At 39.4% G+C, this 15,054-nt stretch overlaps 1 protein-coding gene across 8 annotated transcripts in view; it reads right to left on the bottom strand.

The window, feature by feature from the left end:
* The window catches only part of LOC136159927 (WASH complex subunit 2-like), a 44,013-nt gene extending 35,407 nt beyond the window's left edge, over positions 1 to 8,606 (bottom strand). For all 8 annotated transcript variants that reach the window (XM_065922783.1, XM_065922789.1, XM_065922787.1 and 5 more), the window contains exons 1-5: positions 8,472 to 8,606; positions 8,264 to 8,386; positions 7,286 to 7,450; positions 2,060 to 2,122; positions 3 to 176 (exon numbers count right to left, since the gene is read on the bottom strand). In XM_065922783.1, the coding sequence (XP_065778855.1) occupies positions 3 to 176; positions 2,060 to 2,122; positions 7,286 to 7,450; positions 8,264 to 8,386; positions 8,472 to 8,474 (528 nt within the window). In that variant the 5' untranslated portion in view covers positions 8,475 to 8,606. The remainder of the gene's footprint in view (positions 1 to 2; positions 177 to 2,059; positions 2,123 to 7,285; positions 7,451 to 8,263; positions 8,387 to 8,471) is intronic.
* Positions 8,607 to 15,054: the final 6,448 nt, after the last annotated feature.

Raw genomic sequence — 15,054 nt, 5'->3', positions numbered from 1 at the left:
ACCTTTGGCTCAAGGATCAATTCCATCCGCTCATTAGCATCATCTTCTTCAGAGTCTGAGTTTCCTGCTTTTATATCTAGTTGCTCAAATGCACTGTCCAACACTTGTAAACCGTAGTTCACAGCCTCCTGGACTTTAGGAATCAGATCTACTTCTTTCTGTTCCCGGGTCTTTTCCTAGGAAAAAGTAATTTTCAGTAAGATCTCCAGTATATTGATACCACCCTAATAAAACACTGAGAATGTTCACTGAAGCTAGACTCGTGCTCAAAAACAAACAAAATCAAAAAAACTTAATTAAAAACGTTGTTGTTAACCATTTACAATGTTAAACAGTTAAAAATGTTGAAAGTCAAAGATTTTGCTGAATGCCTCAGCACAGACTTTGGAGTGTTAAGTCCCAAATGTGTCTAAGGATTGAACACACACCAAACTACAGAAGGTTCTGGAGCTCCAGGTTCATCATTTACAAAAACAAAAGCACAATGGTGTGATGGTTCAGCCTCTATAGACTATGTAAAATTACCCTACAACAATGAATAGCACAACACAAGATATTAAGGGGCACCTTCCCTCCCTGCATCTGAAAAAAAGAAGGGCCTAGAATTTTAGCTGTGCCATGGTTATATCCCACTAACCTTGGTTAATGGTCCTTAGCACAATTTTAGAGTTTAAGACTTAGGAGAAAATACTCCAGGCAGAGATGTCATTTTCCAATTACAGTTAAAAAAATAACTTAACAATTACATTTTATAAACTTGTTTCAAACCAAGAGAGAGTCAGTTTCATCTCTAATCTATTCTGTACGTTACCCTAGAACAATGCCCCCCACCTCGACAAAACTTTGAACACAACACCAACCTGCTGAAAATATTCCACACATCTCCACTTCCTGTAACAGCAGCTCTCACACACTCAACTGTGTCATCAGTTGTAGGAAGTATTGCAGAATACATTTAGTGTCATTTCCTCTCCTCACAAATATTCTACAAGTTGATATATAATTACAGAAACAAACAAACCATACAGTTTTTCCGTTTGTTTTTCTGGCACACCATGTGGCATGTGGGACCTTAGTTCCCCAACTAGTGACCAAACCTGTGCCCCCTACACTGGGAGAGTGGCATCTTAAGCACTGGACCCAGGGTAATCCCCAGACAGTGCTGTTTTGAAAGCCAAAAGGGAAAACCTGAGGAGTGTTTTATACTTCTACCTCAAGTGCAGAAGTCTTTCTAATTTACCTTTTTTGCTTTGGCTGCATCTTTTATGCACTCTGGTATGTTTGATTCTAAGTTAAATAGCTAACACCATACTAAGTGTGCAAAAACATGCTTGTGGATTTTTTAAAGATAATTCACTAAATAGCTATCACTTTAAACTGAACCTGGACTTGGTTCAGTTACTACTACACTTAAAACAGTTTAGCAAATCTATTGAAAATAAAACTTTTTTTAATAAATTTTTAAAGGCTAGAAATAGGCAAAACTGTAGCTGGTTTCTAGTACCCTTTCTTAGTCTAACACTTTCATATGTTACAAGTAGTATGGTTTTCTTCTTACTTTCATTTTTAAACTGGTAGTAATAAGAAGCAAAGCAGTCATGAAATGACAGGGATACACAATCTTCAAAAAACTCACCACCTACTGCCCAGTATGGCCCGTTTTGGTTTTTTTTTTTAAATAACCCTCAAGGTAAAAAAGTTTTTACATTTTTAAAGGAAGAAGGGGAAGGGATAGGAGAGGAAGAAAAGAAGAAAAAGAAGCAAAGGATAGAGATCAATGCGGCCAGTGAACAAAATATTTCTTACCTGGTCCTTTACAGAAAATCTCTACATACCTCTGCTCTACTCTTAAGCCAGAAATCAAGAACTTAATCTATACATTTCTTAATACAATAGATTTCAGAAATAAACAAGTTCAAGTGTTGAGCTGTCAAAAGCAGCTTCTCCCATTTCTCCCAAAGTCCATCTCCCTGCCCCACTCTCCCTCCAGCACCATATCACAAATCACTACTTTTCTTCTCTAGAGGAGCCCAAGAGAAGAATGATTCAAAGCAAGTACCTGTTCTGGTTTTTCTGCCTCAGTCTTGAGCACCGGCTCCTCCACTTCCTCATCATATACACGCTAAACATGGAGGCAAAGTTCAGCTTTTAGTCAAAACAGCATTTGGAATCAATCACAATGTAAGAATTCAATATACAGTTTAAAAAAGACAAAGACAAGACGAAATGATTATTCAAGAAATGGCTGAGGCCAAAGCAGAGTAGACAACTTTCCCAAAATTAAGTTTAAAGAAAAGACACAAAAGACTAGGAAACATTAAAAAAAAAAAAAACTTTCAATCTTATGGTTGACCAAAGTCACAAAATTAAAAAGAAGCCAATGTTCCACATTTTCTTGTTTAATCTAACACAGTGCTGACAGGGCACTGATCCAGGCACTCAAACGTGAGGCTCTGAGCATGTCAAGTGGTAAAACTTACCCACTGGGTGTAAGAGTTTTTACATTTTATACAGTAGAAACCATGAAGGTAAGTTATTTTTATCCCGTTGCTTAAAATGGTTGATACATTTTTATTATCTCATTTATAAGAAAATAGATAGGCCAAGTCCACCACTGATTTGCCAGAAGACCAGTCATGGGACTCACCCATACAGCTTGGACAGGTGGCTTCTCTTTTCCAATATAGAGCCATCATTCTGGCAACTCATTGTGATTTCCTTTTTAACTATTTATTGCTGTTTAAACTCCCAAAGCAAAACATTCTCATTATAAATAGTGCAGTGATAAAAATGTTCTAGAATTAGATACTGGTAATGGCTACAAAACTTTAAGAATACACTAACACCTACTGCCTTCTATACTTTTAAAAGGGAGTATTTTATTGGTATGTAAACTACATGTCAATCAAAATTAAAATGTCAATATAAAGAGAGTTGCAGAAGAGATGTATTTAAAAATAATTCCATCCCTACCTCCAACCTAATCCTCAGAATAACTAATATAGTCTGGTACGTGCTCCTCTTTGTTTCCCAAGGCTCTTACACAAATTTATACGGACATATGCACATATTCAGAGTTTTCTGCCCTTCCAGCTTTTAAACAAAAATGCATTTATACGACACATATCCTTCTGCCCCACTTTTTCAGTTGATGTTCTCATAAACCACTTTCTAGGTCAATGCATATAGATTTGACTCAATTGTTTTTATATCTACATAATATTTTATGGTATGAAGCTGACTATAGTTAGTTCAAGAATTTTCTATTAGAGAACATCAAGGACATTTCCAGTTTTTGCTAGTGCAAACCAGCTACTGTAAATATATATGAAACTCTTAGGCCATGGATCATTTAAATCTACAGGCTTCTCAAAAACAGGATTGCCAAGCCAAAGGACAAAACTCTTTTTTACTCTTAAGAGCTTCTTCTAGATTTCTGTGTGGAACAACTCTCACTGTCATCACAACACATTCAAGTGCCCACTTTCCAGACCTTTGCCAGCAGTGGAACGATGTTGTCCATCTTTTCAAAATAACTATCAATCCGATTAGACAATGTTCATATCTTCTAACCCAAGATCAATGTGATTAAACGGTGTTATTTTTAAATGTTCACATCTTCTAACCCAAGAATTCTACTTCTTGAAATTTAGTTCTAAGAAAACTAAATACAAGCAGTAAGATGCTCATGGCATCAGATTTACATTTAAAGTCACAAACACCAAATCTGTAACTCTCTGCAATTCCAATCAAAATACTACTAGATTTTCTGGGGAAATTAGCAAGATAATCCTCAAATTCACAGAAGTAAAAAAGCCACGGATAACCATGAAAATTATGAATAAAAAGAAGTCACAGAAAAAAAAAAGAAGTCACAGAGATTTGCCCTATTAAGACTTATTAGAAATCTCTGGTATTTAAGATTGTGATACTTACTACAGCAGATAAAGATAGTAAAAGACAGAGGTAAGAGAAAGACTCACAATTACATGTAAGCCTATTTATATTTACAAAAACACACATTCATACATATGTCACTGAGGAAAAGAACTACATAATAAAAGTTATCTATATGGAAAAGAAACAAATGAGATCCCTACCTCATATTACATACTCCTGTACCAATATACATCCAAAGACCATATATATATTCTCCACATAAGAAGAGTAAAAAGACAGCAAAACAAACGAGCCCACACCCAAAATATTTACAGTTAAGGAAAAAAAATATTAAAATCTATTAATACAAGGTAGTGCACATTATTAGCATTTGTGGGTATTATCTGTTCTTTCTGAGATACACAAAATATTTTATCTTTAAAAGTTTGTATGGGGGATTGTTAAATAATGGTAGCCATAAAATGAAATAGAAACAGAAATTAAGTTCAGTAAATCTTACAGATGTGTTAAAATGCTTATAAAATAATATGCTAACATTAAGAAAAATGCAGGCTGCAAATACATACATACAGAAAAGGTTAAAGTTATATACATACATATGATTAGAAAAAAAATATGCCAAAATATTCAGTGGCTCGTTAATTTGGGGTGGTAGAATTATAGTTGACTTCTGTAGTTTAAATTTTTTCACATTTTAATACTTTATATATATATATAATCTCCTACTGTAAGTGTCCATTATTTTCACAACAAAAAAGGAAAAAACTTAAAGTCCAATGTCTGCATGGGAATGAACTTAGAATATGCATGTCAATATGTTGAGAGGCTCTTCTTTAGCATCTGAAATTTCAGATGCTGCTTCTTTTTCCATATTAAAAAAAAAAAAAATCATTCTACAAAGACCAGAAATTAGGGGAGTAATTTTCAAAGGCATGAACAAAAAATGGCAAATAAATCTTAAAATTGAGACTTTAAGACAAGACAGCTGCCAAGGTTACTTCAGACTTTAAATAGCAAGACCATTTAACTTAAAAGAATGAGCTTCAAGCTTAGGTCTGAATAGCACCAATACCCTCCTTTTTCTCCTGCCATATCGACAGATGTAGAATTACAATCATAGGAAGTGCTATGAAAGAAGTCATTAATTAGGTCACTCAATGTTTCAGGACAAAATTCCTAAAGGAACTGATTAATGAAGCTGTAAGAATTGTATTCCCTACTGATAACGCATTGATGCACTGGTCACTTAATTAGCATTTCTCCTCCTTCAGAATCCCCTAGTGAGCCTTTAACTAAAGGTACTAATTTTTCTTGCCCTAAAGAGTCTTGATTGCTCTTCGGTTTCACTAACTCTATAATGCAGTTTGCACTCTATTAGCTGCCTCTGAGGTCAGTTACTAAAACCCAGAAACCGATTACTTTGTGTATCTTTCCAATAAACTACCATGAAACTAGATGGCACCATCATTTAAGACAGAATTGTAGTATGACAAAACCCACTGAAATGTTGTGAAGTAATTGGCCTCCAACTAATAAAAAAAAAAGAAAAAATAAATTAAAAAAAAAAAGAATTGTAATACATGAGTCCTGATGTCAGGGCTTGAAGAAAACAATTTGCAAAGCCAAATCACTGCCAAATGTATTATCAGCAGGTAGATTCCTTCAGAGTTTGATTAAGTGTTAGCCATCCTTTTAACAACATGATGATTTACCACTAAAGCAAAGAACATGAAACATATGGCATTATAGGGAGGTCTGGGAAGCAGTTCAAGTTGGCAGTGGCCACAAGCACATCTAGAGGGAAATTTGGCTGCAGATTGGAAGGGGACGAAGCACAAGACAAAGGAGACAGAGAGACGGATGGAGGGAATCCAAGAAGTGAACAGAAATAATGAACTATTATCAAAAAATAATCAACAAAAACAAAAAGTAAACAAAAAAACCTCCCACAAAAATTGGATTATCAGAAACTAAGAAAACTTGAAAAGAAGAGCTGGGGAAAGAGAAGACCTGAAGTTAATGATTCAGAAAAAGCAGCTTATAATGCCCATTTCCCCAAAAGTATCAGTCAGTACTAAGCCAGTATCAATGTGCTACAGGCACATCAGGTACAAAAGAAGGCTCCCAATTCTATTCCTTGCCCTGCCTAGGGCTGCAAGACTGACTGCTGAGAAAAGCTAAGCACCTGATCCAGCAAGAAAGGTACAGAATGAAAGCAACAGATATACTTAAAAGGACACAGAATTCAGCGTGATGAAAAAGTGATGGGACTACACACACTACTAAAGTAGAGATGAGAGTCCAGTTTACAGGACTCTTCCAATAGGAACAATGCTCAGGACCAAGCATGGATGTTCTGTGCAGATGACCAGAAAACAACTACAGATTTAACTAGAATATCTGCTGTATCTTAAATTACAGGCAAAGAGTTATTTAAAATCTTTTTAAGATCTTTATTTTACACACAGGTTCCCCCAAAAGCCCAGTAGTGGCATTTCAACCTGAATTACTAAAAATGTACAAACATGCTGTGTAAGATATCTGCATGACAATATTTAGTCTCAACAATCCTAAATCTTCATATAATCTTGCAATTTTCAAAATCATTTTCATTATTTTGTATCTAACAGTCTCAGGAGATAGCCTAATTTAATAATCCTCTTTTCACAATATAACTAACACTGATACTTAGAAAGTTAGTCACCCTAGGAGAAACACAGGTCAGTTTAACTAAGCTTCCTCTCCATCCTCTAGAATAATCTCCCCTACAGTCATGGAGCTCCAGTCACATTTTATTCCTTTTTGTTCTGGAATAACACTACTAAGAAGGGGCTCTAGTTTATCTATGTGTTCCTAGAACCTAAAACTTTGAAACTTGATAAACAGACAAAATTGCACTTGGGTTAAGTGCAAAAATCTGTTTAGAGTTCATTTCATGACACAGGTTCAGCCAGCATCACAAAGCATTAGTTCAAATTTTCCAAGCAGACACACACATGCTTTTAATATAACTTAACAGAACATAATGCATACAATTAATAACATGCTGGTGCCCAGAGGATCAGATCAGGTTTATGACTTTCCTTATAGAGGATAAGGCGGCTTGCTGGAGGGCCATACAATTTACCAAAACTGCTGACAACTCCAGAATTAACAATTGATGAAAACGTTGGAATATGAGGAAATTTTTATCATTAGGTTTTCTCAAAGGCTTGGAAAAAAGTAAACTTTACTAATAAAAAGGGAGAGAACATCAATTACCGAGAAGTACTACTTACACCAAAATTTAAGAAAACCTAACAATAGGTCACTTAATATCACAGTGAGTACTGCTCCTTCTAACAGTATTATTTCTTTAAAAATCGGATATAACTAAGTAACTCACGTTTTCAATGAACTGGGTATTAGACAGCATAAGGAAGTCATTGAAGACATTATGCAGGCGGCAATCTGTGGCTTTAGTCTCCCGAATTAGTCCATCCACTTGTTTCTTGATTTCATGAGTCCCAGAGATAGTCTGCTGTGAAAATTCCTGTAGAAACTGCAGTAGCTATTTAAAAAACAAACATATACAGTAGTATCAATATGCATCTATTACATGCATCTATTCTGCATGTCAAAACAGAAAAGAAGCCATTTTCTTTCACCTTTGTGTGTCTGTGTGCTGGAATGGAAAAGGGATGCAGCTTTTGACAGTACCAAGACCAAGTAGCATAGAAAAACATAAATAAAGCTCATCAAAACAGTGGCAGTGAGTCAATGGATACTTCCTATCTCGTTTCTGCAGAAATTTTAAGGTGCTGTTTGGTTGTCATTCCACAGGGATCACAGACGAAAGGCAAAATAACTATTCATCCAAAAATCCTATTCAAATGGGACTTTGGAATCACGGCTCTGAGCTTATCGGGTCCCAGGCCTAAGGTGTCTTACTCAACGATATTCATATACTGGTTGTCTCCCATCCCACTCAGTCCAGGTCTCAACAGGGAGTCGCCTATGAGATGCCACTGTAATTCTGCGGCGTGGTGGAAGCCTAACTCTCCGCTCAGGATGGAGCTGGCGCCTGGCTAAAAAAAACCAAACAAGGGGAAAAAACAAAAAACAAGGAAGAGAACACCCTGCGATGGGCGGCAGTCCGAGTAGGACACTCGAGAGCTGAAGTCATCCGGCCGGCATCCGCCCAAGTGCCTGAGGACTGCCACCAGGAAGTTTTCGAGAGCAAGAAGGGATGTTATTTAGTCCACGAGAGACAGAGCGGGATCGACTGGGTAGAGGGACTGAGACTGATGTCCTCCCACTCGCAGGCCGCGCATCACCCCCACACGGGCCGCCCCCCTCTCCCGTCCCGGGTCCCGTCTCTCACGCCCGCGTCGGCCGCCAGCGACCAGCTCTGGCTGCTCCTGCGGATCTCCTCCACCGACCAGGGACGCTCCCACACGGGCTCGGACGCCGGCGCTCGCTCCTGGTCGGGGGTGGTCCGGTTCATCTGCAGCGGGAAGGACGAGAAGAGGAGCTGAGCTCCGGGGAGGCGGCGGACGCGGCCCAGCCCTAACCCAGAGCGCCGCCCTCACCATCCCAGCTGTGCAGTTTGGTGGGCTCCGAAGCCGCAGGGCCGCACCCGCTGAGCCCCCACAGTCTCCGGAAGCCTAGCCCCCAGCAGTGCGGCGCTGGCACGTGACCAACCTCACGTGACCAGAGCGCCCCGTGACCTGCCCCTCACGTGACCGGATGTGGGGGGTGCCGCTGAAGGGAGGCTGGGCCAGCTGGCTGAGGATGAGTGATAAGAGACCTGTAGTCACGTGGATGGATCTAGCGATGATCCTACTGAAGAAACTAAGTGAAAAGGAGAAAGGCAAATATCACTTACATGCAGAAACTATATGTGAAATGAGACAAATGAACTGTATGTGAAACAGACTCGCAAATGTAGAGAATAAACTTGTGGTTGTCAAAGGGATGGAGCGATCAGGGGAGGAATGGATTGGGAGTTTGGGGTTAGCAGATGCAAACTATTACATATTTAACGGATAAATATGTCCTAGGAAACTATGTTCAATATCCTATGGTAAATCGTAATGGAAAAAAATATGAAAAAGAATGTATATGTGTATAACCATCACTTTGGTGTACAGCAGAAATTGAAACACTGTAAATCAACTATACATTAATAAAATAATTTTTTAAAATCTATTTCACTTTAGAAAAGGGAAAAAAAAAAAAAGGCAGAAGACTGCGGAAGCCAGGGGGCGCTGAAGGGGTGCGTGAGTCAAGTTGAGCTTCCGCTGAAGGGCCCGAGTGACCGGCGCGAAAATAGTCCGGAAGTATGCAGGGAACCAGGTGTGTTCAGAGGGGAGCCAAAAGGATCTTGGAAGACCCATACAAGGAGCTTTAAACGTCTGGAGGTGTGTGCAAAAGAAGAGCTCGCGGCTGCTGCCCTTTTTTCTTGCTACATCTCCGCTGACTGTCACTGGATCAGCACACAGAAACCCAGATTTACTGGAGATTGATCTCTCTCGTTATCATCGTGCTTTTAAGGACATGCTCGGTTTCAACTCCCTGGGTAGGGCCTCCTTAAAATCCTTTACTCCCTAAATCCTATACTCCGTGGGCAGTGCCCTCAGATTCAAGTCCAAATTTCTCGTATGACAGGGAAAATCCATTTGTAATCTGACCCCTGCTTTGCAGTCTACCAACCTCCTGGCCATTCCTTCACATTCATTTAAAATATTTTTAATAAATAAAACCACTTTAGAATTTGGTTGGTAAAACTGGGGTGAGCCAATTACCAAACTTACATCTCCTCTAACATCATCATGGACAACTTCATTGGGCACATGGATGAGCTTGGCCTCAATATGCCTTAATAACCTTAATCTGCATTCCAATTCTCGGGGCCCCTGAATTACCCACACTGTGGACCTTATCAGCTGAAACTTCTTGACTTCTCAGTGTGGCCTGTAATAGAGCTGCCCCTTAAACTCCCAAGTCCCTCTTTTATTCCCTGGTCTTTTCTCAACTAACCTAAGTCTCTCAGTGCCCCACCACGCCTTTCACCCTCTCTGCTTTATTTCCTTGCTTCTTCTGCCTAGAGCTCATGATATTAGCCTTCAACTTCTCTTGACAGTCCATTAATAGCCTCACTTCATAGTTTTGACACATGGTCCCTGCTACCTCCTAGCTTTGAATCAGTCCAACTATGCCCTTTCTCCTTCCTGACACCTAGGTTCCTGAAGGAAATCACTACAATTTCATATTCTGCAAACTTAGCTGACCCCTCAGCACTGGTTAACAGTTCTTTTACTTATACTTGATCCATGTACTTAACCTTGATTAGATCTCTTCCGTAACTTTACCATGAGGTTCAAACTGTCCACTCTATTTGCCTCTGCCAGAGAAAACAGACTTCCACTTGCATTTCAACTTAAGATGTTTCTATGTCTACACGTTCTGCATCCCATACAGTTTTTTTTTCTTTGCACGTAACAGAATATGACTGGGAAACTCAAACAAAACAGAATTGGGGTTGGAGAAAGATATTGCAGAGCTCACTGAACTTAAGGAAAGCCAAGCAGACACTGGTCTTGGGAAGACCATAAATCAGAGGAACTTGGGACAGTCTCCTCTGAGTTACCACCATCAGAAGAACTCAGTTTCAGTCATCTCCCTTCTTGGTTTTTGCCTCTGAATTTCACATTCCTGAGATAAGTAGAATCTCATTAGCTTCCCCTGGATCACATTCCCACTTCCCTAGTTGGTTCTTCTACCAAGATCATATAGAATGGAGAGAAAGTGAAGTGAAGTCGCTCAGTAATGTCCAACTCTTTGCGACCCCATGGGCTGTAGCCTACCAGGCTCTTCTGTCCTTGAGATTCTCCAGGCAAGAATACTGCAGTGGGTTGCCATTGCCTTCTCCAGGGGATCTTCCCGACCCAGGGATTGAACCCAGGTCTCCCGCCTCTGAGCCACCAGGGAAGCCCTAGAATGGAGAGAAGTAGTCCTCAAATGAAAATTTGGGACTGTTACCAAAAGCAGAAAGAAGGGGGATTCCCAGGTGGCGCTAGTGGTAAAGAATCTGCCGACCAACGCAGGAGATGCTGGTTCAGTCTTGATTGGAAAGATCCCCTGGAGTAGGAAATGGCAACACCCACCAGTATTCTTGCCTGGAAAATCCCATTGACAGAAGATTCTGATGTGCTACAGTCCATGGAGCTGCATAGAGTCAGACACGTGTGAACGTGCATGCACACAAGCCTATGATTAAAAAAAAAATGCTGCAAAAAGTAGGAAGAAGGGATGCTTGGCAAGCAAAAGAAACAGACTACAAACTGCCTAGCTCCTTGCTTCAAGTCTCTGGAAATGTCAACCCCTTTTTGCCCAAGGCCAGTAACCACCATGTTCTTGATTGAGCCTTCCCTGCTTTCCCTGGGATGGTGCTGCTTTGAACTCCCCTTCCTGTGTGTTCATTCTTACTGTCTTTACTGGTATTCCTTCACATGTTTAATGAGTCATGTTTTGTATTGAATTTATTCATGTTAAAGAGATCTTGTACTGTAATAACCATGCATGAAAATTCACATAAATCTACCTATCATACAGGTGACCCTCTTGCTATCCTTACATGATTAAAATTGTCAACCATTGAAAATCCTAGAGGAATTTCCTGTAAGGATATTTGTGAAGTTAAGTGTATCAGGGGAGATTTCAGACCCAAAACCCTAATCTGAGTTTCTCTGAGTTAATCTGATTTTCTGTCCTAAGGTGTCTCCGCGGGGATCTTGCTAAAATGCGGATTCTAAATGAACAGGTATGAGATGGGGCCTGAGACATTGTATTTCTGACAAGTTCCCAGGTGATGCCCAGACTCCTCAAACTAAAGAGTGTTGGAGTAAAGAGCCAGGCTAAGAGCTCCCCGGTGAGCAGTACAGCTCCATGGCCAACCTTGTCAGCCAGTGTGTCTCTGTGCCATATGAGAAGTCTCTAAGAAAGGTTGTCATAGAGAAGAGAGGCCAAGTCTTGCTTTGGGAGGCTCCCATGGAAGCCAGGAACTGGGCCCTACAATTTATGTAGAGTATCTTCGGTGGGAGTGCAATGTATTAGGGTTAAACTCTTTGGATGGTAGTGAAAGAAAATTGCTTAGGCTTAGAAACTGAAGTAGCCCTCACTTGAACTATTGGCTTTAGGGAGGCCCAGACATTGAAGGACTCCCCACACTTTCCTTGCAGCCCCCTGGACCACTGGACCACAGGGGAGAAGGAGAGGGATCTTCCCAGTCATTGTCCCAGGCACCAAGCCAATTCAAATTTAGGGAATCAAGTATTAATGATGTTTATACACCAGGAACTTTGAGATTCTAGTAAATTAAGTAACCAGTAACCACTACATTAGGAACTTCAAAGGAGAGAAAGAAATAGAACCAGTGGTACTGAGAGAATCAATTCCTAGGTAGGTTGATAAGAAGTCCAGGGTCCCCAAGGAGGAGAAAGGAGTCCAGAGCCCTTGAGAAGGAGAAAGGAGTCTGAGGTTCTCCAGGAGAAAAGTACAAACATTTTCTTCTACATTGTTTTGTCTTAGTCAATATAACAATGTATCTTACTCAAGGACATGTTTCTCCTTAAGGAGGTTTTCTGACTAATCTTGTTATCTTAAGACATATGTTGTGGGAGTGGGTCTGGTAAAACCTTTCTATTGTTAGCTCTAATCTTGTTAATTTAAGAAGTGTGTTGTGGGAGTGGGCCTGGTAAAAGTATATACGGCCTTGATAAGCCTAGTGAGTGGGGACACTGCTTCTGTCCCCCTTCTGATGTCTATGTTAGAAGCTTTCTCTGTCCCATTTTATACTTTAATAAAACTCTGCTACATGAAAGCTCTTGAGTGATCAATCCTGGTCCCTGGTCCCTAAGCTAAATCTTCTTCGGAGATTAGGAATCCGACATCATTCACCCTAAGCTATCAGTACAATACAACTAACAATACTGTAAAAATTCAAAATGTAAATTCCAAATAGATTCTGCAAATTATGACTTAATACTGGGGTTTCAGAATATGGATATAGTTCTGAGGGCTGTGGGGGTAGAGAGGAAATACTTTAGACTTTGCAGTATGAAATTTGAATTTAATGTTCTCATAATTATTTTATTTCTACAACAGCATCATTTTAGAAGAGCTCTAATTAAATTTTCCAGGTTGCCAAACAGAAGGATTTATAAGCAATTGATTGGAAATAAGGGACAAATTTAAAGTAGCAAAATGCATAAGCCTGATACTAATTAGTGGCGTAAAGAGTTATTCTGAGTGTGTTTCAAGCTTCTCACTGCTCAAGTGGAGAGAATTTCCCTTTTCTTGATATTATATGTTAGAGCTCGGAAAGTGGATAGCTCAAGAGAGGTCACAGAAAAGCTTTAATAGTCTAGAAACTATTGGGTTGGTTTCATTGTGTCACTGAAACCTTACCTGAAGTATAATTTTTCCAGCCTGCCTATATAAAAGACAACTTTCCCATACACACACACACACACTCACAGACATACACATACACACACACGGCTTTGCTTAGCAAGGAGCTAGTAACCTGCATATTCAAGAGTGGGTGCTACCATCCTTAGTCCACAGCTGAATATGGCGGACAGCTCTCCATCCTTAAGATTCCAGCGTCTGGTGAGTACTGTGGGTAGAAGGGAGGGAGGAGAGAGAGATCATGAATCCTGTTGTGCAAAGGTTGGTAAACCAGTTGTGCCTACACAGCCCACTCCCTGAATGCATAGCTAGTCTAGGTTAGCAGATCTGCCATCTGTGCAAAGGTAAGCGTGTCCAGAAGGAAAAGAACTGTAATCAAACTCATTTAGCAAATAATACACAGATATTTTCTTTGAAAGTAAAATCAGACTTTACAAAGACTAAAGCCCTTGTATGTACCCAACTCCAAACTCTCCCCATAAGCCAACATGTACCACTCACCCTACTCTTCATCTCAGCTCATCCCTCAGCGATGACCTTATCTCTGAGTCTGATGTTTACATTTTCAGAGCTTTTTCTAGGTGTTTAAGTATATGTGTCTACCTATCTATCTTATCTATACATGCAGTATTTGTTTATGTGGTTTTACACATGTAAACTGCTTCCCTGATGGCTCAGTAGTAAAGAACCCATCTGCAATTCAGGGGATGCAAGAGACTTGGGTTCAGTCCCCGGGTCAGGAAGATCCCCTGGAGGAGGAAATGGCACACCACTCTAGTATTCTTGCCTAGAAAATCCCATGGATAGAGGAGCCTGGTGGGATACAGTCCAAAGGGTCACAAAAAATCAAATGCGACTAAGCATGCATGCATGCCTGCACACATGTACACGTATTTTGTACCTTTCATTCTGCATATTTTTATATATTCACAGTATACCTATCCATATTATCAGAAGCTAAATTATTCTTTTTAACTACTGTGAAGTATTCTGCAGTAAGAACATTCTATGGCTTATTTAGTTGTTATCTCACTTATTTAGGTTCTTTCTAATATTTCACTGTTACAAGGCAAGCTGCTAGATATCCTTGACTATGCTTCCTTGCACCTATATGCAAATATTTTGATTTTAATAGATACGCTAAATTGTTCTCCAGCTTGTGCCAAAATACACCCCAATGGTGATCTCTGAGGGTGTAACTGTCCAACTTCCTAACTAACATGTGCTATTATCAAAAGTAAAATATTTGCAATCTGCTCAGTAAAAAACAGCATCTCGGTGCCATATATTTGTATTTCCTTCATAACTGGGGAGTTTGAGCATCTTTTCCTTAGCTTATTGGCAATTTTCATTTTCCTCAAATGGTTTTTTCACACAAATCTCCCATTTTTTTATTCACTTTAAATTTTTTTCTTATTATAGTCAATCATTTGTTTGAATTTAACCATGTTATCTTACTTTACATTTGCTGTTTCCTGTGGTCTCCTTTTATTTCTTTTTTCTCCCCATTCCTGATTTCTGCTGGGTTGATTAAATTTTATTTGTTCCATTTTTTTTCCTCTGCTGGTGTGAAATTTATATTATATATTTCATTGCTATTTTTTTACTCAATTTTTTATATCCACACAGAAAGTTATACTTGCCTAACAAAATCTAAAGTTAGTATGTATATACTCTTCCCAAAGAGGACATTTTCACTTC

This window comes from Muntiacus reevesi, chromosome 2, assembly GCF_963930625.1.
Source record: "Muntiacus reevesi chromosome 2, mMunRee1.1, whole genome shotgun sequence".
Lineage (NCBI taxonomy): Eukaryota > Metazoa > Chordata > Mammalia > Artiodactyla > Cervidae > Muntiacus > Muntiacus reevesi.
The sequence above is the reverse complement of the archived record's forward strand: the minus strand, read 5'-3'. Positions and strand labels throughout refer to the sequence as shown.